General features: G+C 65.5%; 1 protein-coding gene across 1 annotated transcript in view; it reads right to left on the bottom strand.

Annotated features, from left to right (window-relative positions):
• Positions 1-8,907, bottom strand: part of Znf469 (zinc finger protein 469) — an 11,961-nt gene extending 3,054 nt beyond the window's left edge. Inside the window, exons 1-2 of the mRNA XM_033757917.1 lie at positions 5,271-8,907; positions 11-5,217 (exon numbers count right to left, since the gene is read on the bottom strand). Coding sequence (XP_033613808.1) covers positions 11-5,217; positions 5,271-8,417 — 8,354 coding nt within the window. The 5' untranslated portion in view covers positions 8,418-8,907. The remainder of the gene's footprint in view (positions 1-10; positions 5,218-5,270) is intronic.
• Positions 8,908-9,521: the final 614 nt, after the last annotated feature.

The following is a 9,521-nucleotide window of genomic DNA, read 5'->3' as shown; positions in this document are numbered from 1 at the left end:
CCCCCTGCGCGCGAAGAGGGCGGCGTGCTCGCGCAGGTGCTGGTTGTACATCCAGATGTCTGCCACCTCCTTCAGGCACATGCCGCAGGCCCACGGGCCCACCTGGCCCTGCACGTGCTTCTCCTGCAGGTGCTTGCGCAGCAGCTGGCGCGAGCCGAATTTGCGCTCCACACACATGTAGCAGGTGGGTGGTGGCGCCGCGCTGTGCGCCAAGCGGTGCAGGTCCAGCTCGCCCAGTCCATGGAAGCGCCGGAAGCACACGCGGCACTTGAAGGAGGCTCTTCTGCCAGGGGCCGGCTGCTCTCTGCCGGGGGCCTGGCACGGCCCTGCTGCCTCCTCCCGGAGGTCCAAGGCACTGGTGCTGGGGAGGCACACCAGGTCATCACAGGGGCCGGTGAAGCACAGGTCCTGTGCCTTCGGTGTGGTCCCAACCATCTCTAGGTCTTCAGCGGTTCCTAGCATCCCCTGCTCATAGCCCTCTCTCTCCAGGTTGGGCGGCTCTGGGCTCACATCTCCCGGAGGGGAGGATGCCTCTTTCGGGGGCACCTGTAGCCCCAGGCCTCGCCAGGCCGCAGGGACCCTGTGCAGCTCAGGGATGGTTTTCACCTGATCGCCCGTAGTGTCACAGGGCAGTGCCTTGTCTGCACAGCTGGCTTCCTTGCTGGGCTCCAGGGCCCATAGGCCGAGGCCTGGAGTGCTGCTGTTCATCGGCCCACCCAGCAGCCAGGACTCGGGCAGCTCCGTGGCCTGGTTACCCAGCAGGTCCTCGCAGGAGAGGCAGAGGGAGCCCGAGTCGCTGAGGTCTGTGGGCGGCCGGGCCAAGGACGGAGGGTCATCCCCAGCCTGGCTGAGTGGCTCGGTCGGTGGCACACGCCGCAGCCTCCCACAACGCTTCTGGTAGACCCGGGGGTTTTTCTTCCGGGCAAAGCGGCCACCAGGAGGGAAGAGCTGGGCAAAGGACATGTCATCAAGCATGCTCAGAGGGTCCCTGCAGCCAGCAAGGGGGGCTTCAGGATCCCCACGCCTGGCTTCTGGGGCATCCGGGAGGCCTTGCGGGCAGCTGAGCATGGTGCTGCCAACTTCAGAACCGGGCAAACCAGGAAGGCCCAGTGTCCCCACCCTGACACTGTTACTTGGCCCACTCTCAGACACTCCGTGGTCCTCCACAGCCTCTCCCACAAAGGCATGTGATGGGTCCTTGCTAGATGTCCTGGCCACTGTGGGTCCCTTCCACCCCTCTGGAAGTTCCCCAGGGTACACTGCCTCTGACCTCCCCCTGGGGCTCCTCCCACCACCTGGGGACTTCTGGGTGGTGGTATTCTCTGCACACAGCACCTCCAGGCCAGTGTTGGCCGCAGCATCTCCCAGTGGCCCAAGGCCCCCATCTGCCCCTCGATGTCCCTCCACTGAGCAGTCAGCAGTTGACATGGATGGCTGGGAGTGACACTGGCCTGTGGTCGCAGAGGCAGAGTGGGGTGGGGTGTCCTCCTCCAGGGGCCTCTGTGCTCGGGTCTTTCCCTCTCGCGCCTGTGGTTTCGGGGCTGTGGTGCGAGGGGAGTCCTTGGGCCCTTGGTCTTGCTCCTGCCCTTTTCTCTTTGTCTGTCCAGGATGGAGCTCACTTGCCCCCGGCAGGTCTGGTCTGGGCTTTGCCCCCTCCCCAGACTCCCTGAGGCCTGGGGGCTGCAGTTGCTGGTTAAGGGGGTAGCCTAGGGCCTTGGAGCCCCTTTCAGCCCCTTCCTCTGTCTTGGGAACTGGGGTTCCCCCAGGTGTTGTGGAGCCCTGTGGGGGAGCTGGCCCTGCAGGGTGGCTGGGTCTCTCCCTGCCAGGCACCCTGCGGCTCTTCTTCCTTGGTGTCCCGTGCCCCAGGGTGGCATACCCGTCCGGCCGGTGCCTCCTGGACTTGTGCCGGCTCAGGCCAGGCCCTGAGCGGAAAGAGGCTGAGCAGACCTCACAGGTGACACAGGGCACAGGTGGCCCAGCTGGGGCCTGGCCCTTCCTTCTCTCTGTGGGTTCTGGCTTCTTTTTCAAACTATCGGGTTGCTGTTTGGGGTCCTGGGGACTGAGAGGCTCCAAATGGTGAGGGACCCTGATGTGGCTTTGGGGAGAGTTGGGCCCAGAGTCGCTGGCTATGTTGCTGGGAGAGGCATCTGGGGGAGAGCAAGCTGTGGTCAGGCCTTGGGGGCCAGCTCCAGCTACTTTTGTCACCCTGGAATGTCCAGCCCCAGATGTCCCTGTGTCCTCCTGTCTCTCACTGACAGGCCCCGCCTCCCTTTCCAGGCAGGGGGAGGGGCCTGGCCGTGTGGACCCTGCTGTGGTGTGATCTGTGGGTGTGGCTGTCTTGAAGCGGGTAAGGCATGGAGCATGTGAGGAGGGGTCCCAGGACATACTGGGGTCCCACACCTGGAGCTCCCTGACTGCCTTTATGTCAGACTCTGAGAGGAAATTCTCCCCATGTTCCTTGATGGTCCTTCTTGGGGACATGCATGCTTCTGGATAAGATGGGGTGACAGGGGCCGGAGAGCCCCCTGGCCCTCTTTTGATATCCTCTAGCGTTGCTAATGTGCTGCTGCTGAGGCCATCTTGGCCCTGGGTGGGGGTTGGAATGTCTCTGAGGCCGGGCCAGTCTTCAGGGCTGCTGGGCCCGAGGAGAGCAGGGGATGTGATGTCCTCAGGGCCACAGAGGCTTGTCGACAAAGGTGGATCGGTGGGGGTCCCTGTGGCCCCCACACTTGCAGGGGCTTGGACCCAGCCAGCCACTCCCAGAGACATGCAGCAGGGGTCTTCCGGGGGTGTGTGCTCTGGGCCACAGGGGTTGGGGGTGGCTATGACCGTGCAGGGTGCCAGGTCCCTGGTGGGTGGCACCAGGCTGGTCACCTCCCCTGGGATCCTGTCCTCAGGCCCCTGTTGGGCGTGAGCTGCCATTCCTGAGAGGCGCCAAGGGCTAGAGGTTGGCCGCACCTGCTCCCGAGGGCCCAAGGCTGTGCTGCCTCCCTGGGGCCTGGTGGCGGCCCAGGCTGGTCCATGCCTTCTGGGCAGGGTGTTGGCCTTGGCACCATTGCCCGGTGCCCCTGTGCTCTTCCAGGCTTCAGGCAAACAGTGGCTGGCTTTGCTTTGGCCCTTGGGTTTCTCAGCCTGGCCAGGGGAGCCCAGATGTCCATCTGCCTCCGACACTGTGGAGGTGGCCATGTCCTGCACACCCCCAGGGGAGCCCCCTGTTGCTCTGTCTCCTCCTAGACCTGGGGGTGCTCTGTGCTGAGGGCTTTGGGCCGCAGCAGATGGAGGCCCCTGCCAGACCTGGGTGCTACCATCGTCCTCAGCTCTTGCCCCCAAGACCCAGAGTGGACTCGAGGGGCTGGAGGCTGTGTTGACGCAGGGTCCATGGTGGGACGGAGCCTCCCAGTGTTGGAGGGCCGATCCCTCTGCCGGGGTGGGAGGGGGCCCAGGTCCCCCGGGAGCTGGTTCCTTGGAGGCATGGCTGTGCCCAGCACCTGGGGTTGGGATGGCATCCAGAGATGCCTCCCCACTGCCCTGAAACACCTGGTCCAGTGCTGGGGTGGCTGGGCGGTCTGGGCAGGGCCCCCCTGCCCCCAGGGGTTCTGGTGCCCATGCTCCCTTGCTCTTCTGTGTCCTGATCAACTCATCACTTCTAGGAAATAAGTTTGGGTCATGCTCTGCCAAACCTGCAGGCTCCAGCAGGGCCTCAGGTTGCTTGCTGGGTTCAGGCAGACACACGCCCAGGGGTGCCCCGGGGTCTTCTTCGGCCTTGCAGCCTCTGCCCTTCTGTGCTGTCAGAGCCCCGGAAGCCAGGTCTCTGAGGGGGCCTGGGCATGGGGCCGCTTTTCTTGGGTGGCATGTGGCTGGGCAGGGCTGGTCCCCTTGGGGGCTCTGGAGTGCCCCTTTCCCGGAGGACACAGCTGTTCCCGTGTCTTCCTGCTGTGGACTTGACTCCCCAGGACTGGGCAGGGCTGCACTGCTGTGGGATGAGGTGGCCTGGCAGCCAGGCATCAGGGAGGCTGCACATGCAGCTTTCTTGGGGTCCTCAGGGGCTTCCTGGGTGCCCCCCCTCTTTTGCAGTTGGCTCTCTAGTTCAGAGACCAATCTTTTGATTTCCAGTTCATCCTCAGACAGGCTGCTCATAAAAGCTGCACTGTGTTCGTTTCTCCTCCTCCCAGGCACAGGTGCAGGGCTGGGAGGAGCCGTCTCTTCATGGGGACATTTCTTGCGGAATGCCTTTGACCCTGAGACGTCAGGAAACTGGCTGGACAGTGTTGGTGACACTTCCTCCAGCAGCAGAAATGGGGAGAACAGTGGTTCTGTCAGAGGTTTCCTTGGGAGAGGGTCAGCACAGGCCAGTGGCTCGGGGGTGGCCCTGTGTGGGGACAGGCTGCCGTAGAGTGGTGGGTCCAAGCTGTCCTCGGGCAGCCCTGCAAAGAGGGCCATGGACTCCAAAGTCAGCAGTGACTGGGCTCTGCCTGGGTCGGTCTCAGCTGTGTAGGGTGGATTCTTTGCCGGTTTGGGCTTGAGGGCATCCACGTGGTCCTGGCCAAGGTAGCAGCTGCTGGCCGGTGGAGTGTCCACAGCCAGGTCCTTGGGCCTGAGGAACAGTTTGTTGAGGGCACTGCTGTTGGGCTGGGGCCCCTTTTTGGCAGCAGAAACCCCCACAGGGTCTCTGTTAAAGTGAGCGGGGTTGCGACTGGGATCAGAGTTCTTAAAAAATGGGGTGGCGGGTTCAGGACAGGACTCCCTGGTGGGACTAGCAGCGGGTGTCTGGAAGTCTGTGGGCTGGCGAGCAGGGGCATCTTCTCTGTCGTGGCACTTGGGGAGCCCCTTGCAGCTGGGAGTGCCCTGGTGCCTTGGCATCACATTGCGGCGTCTCCCCAAGGGTGGACGTCTGCTGGCACCAGCTCTGCCAGGCAGTGGGGGCTCTGGAGTGGGGGGTTTGGGGTGTCCTCCCTCCCCAGTGGGCACCTTTCTGAGTTTTGTGGGGTCAGCAGTCTCAGGTTTTGGGGATGCCTGGCAGAGGCCCAAGGGCAGGTGGCTTTCCTCTGGGGTTGTGGTGTCCATTGGGACCTGTGGGAGGTCCTTGGGGTGACCAGTACACCTGGGGTCTCCATCCAGGCTGTGGGCTGGGGAGCCCCTGGACTCAGCAGGCCCTGGCCTCACCACCCTGCCAGGGCACCGGCCCAGGCTGTCTTCCTTCATCTTGCCCTGGCACTGCTGCCGGCGGCCGCGGTGATGGCGGCCCCAGGCCCGGGCTGGCCCAGGCTGTCTTCCTTCATCTTGCCCTGGCACTGCTGCCGGCGGCCGCGGTGAGAGCGGCCCCTGAGGCCAGGCCCTGGCCCGGGATCCCCCGCAGACCCAGAGGCAAGGTCACCCCTGCCTCGTGGGGTCCTTGAGGGTGCCTGTGGCCTGTAGGGTTTGTTCTTCTGCAGCACGATCTTGTGGATGAGCTCTTTGCTCCAGCTGCTGCCCCGCCGTGCCCTCTGCTTCCTCAAGTCCGTCCTGGGGGGCAGTCTCAGGCGCCTGGTGGTACCCGCATCTTCAGGGAGGAAGAGGGCCCTGGGGTCCCGCTCATCAGGATCCATGTGGCCCTTGGCCTGGGTTCTGAGGTCCTGGGCATGGGGTGGGGGCTGCTGGGGGCCATGGCCCCTCCTCCTGGGTTCCTCGGTGCTGCGGGCTGCATCCAGCTCTTTCCAGAACCCTTTGAGCTGCTTCCCTCTCCTAGGCTGCCTCCCCAGGGGGTGTGCAGGAGCCTCCGGGGGTGTTGGGCCCAGCAAGGGAACAGTGGCCCTGTCCCCAGGACAGGGGGTTTGGGGCTGTGGTGTGGCCTCTCCAGCAGGGGGCAGGGGCTGGGCGTGATGTTCCTGGGTGGCACCTGCCGGGGTGCTGAGGGGTTGACCGGCACTAGGGCCCCTTGGGCCAGGAGGGTCCTCATCAGCGAAGACGTCTATGAAGCTACTGTCGATCTCAGGGCTGTCGGATGGGTCCTGCATGCCATTGAGGGCCTCGGTGATGAGGCTGTCCAGCTTGGCATTGTCCTCCAGGTCTAGGTCTGAGGTGGGCAGCGGGAAGGGTGGGGCGGCCAGGCTGGGCAGGAAGCTCGTCCGCAGAGTGTCTTCTTTGCTCTCTGCCTGTAGGTCCCCGGCTAGCAGGAAGGGGATGGCCTGGCTGTGGCCTAGCAAGTCTGGGTGTGTGGGGGCCGGTGCCTTGGGGGTGGCATTGGGTGCCGGGTGCTCCTGGGGCCCGTGCCGGGCCAGCAGCAGGGCGCAGAACTGCCGGTGCTCAAGGAAGGCGGCCAGGCTGCTGTAGTTGCGGTCACACTGCCTGCAGGTCAGTAGCACATCCAGCTGGTCCAGGCTGGCACTGCTCAGCGGGAAGTGGTGGGCGGTGTAGGCAACTGGGCCCTGGGGGAAACTCCGCAGCCCATCCCTGCCTGCCCTGTGGCCCTCACTGCCTGGGAACTCGAGGGCACCCTCGGACTCCAGCCCATCCGAGGGCAGCGGAAAGTGGGCTGGGCCGGTGCTGGTGGGTTCTGGGGGCTGAAAGGGGCTTTCAGTCTCCTGAGGGTGGGGGGCTGGAAGGAGGAAGCCAGAAGGCCCCAGTGGGGCAGGGAGCTGGCTGTCCTCAGAGCTGGGGTTGGCCGGGCTGCTGGACAGTGGGGACAGGGAGGAGCAGGTGCTGCTGCTGGCTGTGTTGGTGGCGGGAGAGGGCAGGGGCGACCCGCTGGGGGAGACCCCCACCACCCTGGACAGGGGCAGGCCTGGGGCCCCCCGGGGGGATGCCTGGGGCTGGGTACCCCCAAAGAACAGGGGCTGGGCCCCGGGGTCCTTCACCGCGCTGTAGGGGAACAGCCCTGGGGAGCTCCCTGGCTGGCATGGGCTGGTTCTCAGGGCTACCATTGTCTCCCCAGGCCTGGGCGCCTGGCTGGCAGCACCCAGAGCCCCCCGGCTGCCCTCCTGCCACTCAGTGGTCCCCCTGGGGAATGGCAGCTGGCTCAGCACTTCCAGGTGACCGGGGCTTGGCCTGGGGCTAGGGAGCGCTGAGGGCCATGGCACTGTGGGACTCTGGGGCAGGCAGAGCTGCTGGCCAGGGCTGTCAAAGAATGTGGCACCCGGAGTAGGTGGGGGGTGCAGGGTAGGCTCGGGGTAGGCGGCTGCTGTGGGCTCCCACATCTGGGGCAGCCTAGCAGGCAGGGGTCTGGGGGTGGCCAGCTTGGTATCCCCAGGTCCTGAGCTGCTGCCCACCTTACTGGCTCCATATGCCTGTCCTGGAAAGTGCCTCTGGGACCCAGGGTTTGGGGGTGCCCTGGAGCTCCCTAGCCCTTCATGGCCTGAAGGGGTTCCCTCAGGAAGGACTTTGGCCAGGCTCTTGTGCAAACTGTCAGGGAAGGGTCTTGGAGTCAGGGGGGCAGCACCAGCTGGGGAGAGGGCATGGGCACAGTCACCAGAGGCCTCGAGGCCACCTGGCTGGCTGGGGTAGCAGGGCAGGGGTGAGGGTGTGGGGGGCAATTGGTAGGCGGGGCCAGTGCCCATGGCCACCTCTGTCCACCCTCCTGGGGGCTGGTGGAAGGGAAAGGCCAGGGCTCCATTGGCATATGCCTGCCCAACTGCATCTTCATGAGGGGCCTGTGCCTGGAGGGGGTATGGGAAGGGGCTCCCCCGGGGGCTAGGCCTGCTGCCCTCAGGGAAGGGCTCTGACTTGGTGGGGGGGACCCCAAAATTAGCACCTGGGAAGTTGTCTTCAGCAGCTGGAGGCCAAGAGCTGGCCCTGTTGGCCTGCAGCTCTGGGAGGGAGGCCAGTGTTGGGGGGCTGCTCGGCGGGGCCCAAGCGGGTCCCGGGGTGGCACTCGGTGAGGTATAATTGCTGGAGGTAAAGCTGGTGGGGGCCTCCTGGAAGCACCTTTGTGAGCGGAGCTCTTCCGGGGTGGGCAGGGCATCAGCCCCAGGGAGGCTGGGCTTGCGGTGGGCTTCTGCCTGGGAGTCCTGGGGCTTGTGAGGCCGGCTCTCGGGGGTCCCATCCAGGGTGGGTGTGGTCCTTGGGCTGGCAGTGCCTGGGCCGTAGAGCTGCAGGGGGCTGCTGTCCACCCTGCCTGCCAGCCACACCTTGGCCCCTGGGTGGCTCCTTGAAGGCGGGGTGTCAGGGCCACCCCCCTTCCCCAGGGGGCCACGAAAGGACAGGGACCTCAGGAGCTCTGCCTGGGGCTTCACCTCCAGAGCCTGCCCTGACTGCGCCGTGGGGGGCTCCCCGGCCAGAGCTCGGCTGCCTGCTGCCCTGGTGCCCTGGGCTGTCCTACTGCTGGGGGGCTGGTCCTCGTGAGGGGGCTGGGAGGGGCGCCGCAGGCCCCTTGCACCTGGGCAGGGATGCAGACCTCTGGTGGTGGCAGGGGGTGGTGCTCCACTTGGCCGCTTGCCTGGCATGGCCCCAGGTCCTGGGCGCTAGGAGGTGGCAGTCTGAGGGGGGCTGTGGGGCGTGGGCTGGGCGGCCATCCTCACCCCTCAGGGGGCCCCAGGGAGGCCGGCACTCATGGTCCTGGGTGGCGCCTGCAAGGAAAGGGTCAAGTGAGTGGGGTCCAGGGCTGCTGTGGCTGGGGCAGAGCCCAACCTGGCTCCCAGGGAAGGTGCCCTGGGGACTTTGGAGACAGAGGAGAGAGGTTGTGCTGGTGGGAGAGGGAGTGGTGGGAGGGAGAGGTGTGGGATCTGAGGAGACCACTGGCCCCTGGTGAGGACAGTGACCGCTGGCCACAGCCCTGAGCTGAGAGCCCAGCACTTGCACCTGAGCCTTGGGTCACAAGGGTGGAAAGCTGGCGCCTTTGGGGGCCTCCTCTGGGCAAAGCCCAGTCCAGGGCTGCATTTCTGGCGTCTGTGCCGGGTATGGGCCTGGCTGTGTCCTCTCTGTCTCCCTGCAGCCCTGTCCCCCTCTGATGCTCAGGAGGGCCGGTCACAGGGCTATCCTGGGCCATCCGTCAGGAGCTCTCATCCCACCCCGGACCAGAGGCACCCTGTCTCCTGTGTTCCATGTGGACTGAGCCAGGACCCCGAGCACAGGTGCTGGGCTGGGCCACTGATCCCAGGGAGGCCTGGTTCTGAGAAGCACAGCGACTTGCTGAGGCCATGCAGCAGCAGACCAGGGCCTCGAGCTCCCATGGAGACCAAGGACTACCAAGGGTCTGGCCTGCATCTGGGCATCTGCCTGGAGACTTGGGCTCCCGGGATGGGTATGGCCCTGGGTGCCCACTGAGGGGAGTTCTGCTCTGTTTGGGCCCTGAATCCCTGCTGGGTGGGTCTTGGCAGGCCCAGCAGAGGGCCCGCCGCCCTACCACGGCAGCCCCAAGATGCCCTGAGTGGGGGTGCTGCTCCTGTGAGCTGGGTTTGGCTCCCTTCCCTTCCCCATCCAGGCAGAGAACTGGAGTCCTAGGGCAGGGACTCAGGAGTAAGGTTTGTTGACTGAATAAGTGGTACTGCTGAAGGCAGCCAGAGTGCCCGGAGCTTCCAAGCACTTTCTCTCCCCCTGGTGGCTTGGGA

The sequence above is a fragment of the Fukomys damarensis genome, unplaced genomic scaffold, assembly GCF_012274545.1.
Source record: "Fukomys damarensis isolate Sample0158 unplaced genomic scaffold, DMR_v1.0_HiC HiC_scaffold_32, whole genome shotgun sequence".
NCBI lineage: Eukaryota > Metazoa > Chordata > Mammalia > Rodentia > Bathyergidae > Fukomys > Fukomys damarensis.
The sequence above is the reverse complement of the archived record's forward strand: the minus strand, read 5'-3'. Positions and strand labels throughout refer to the sequence as shown.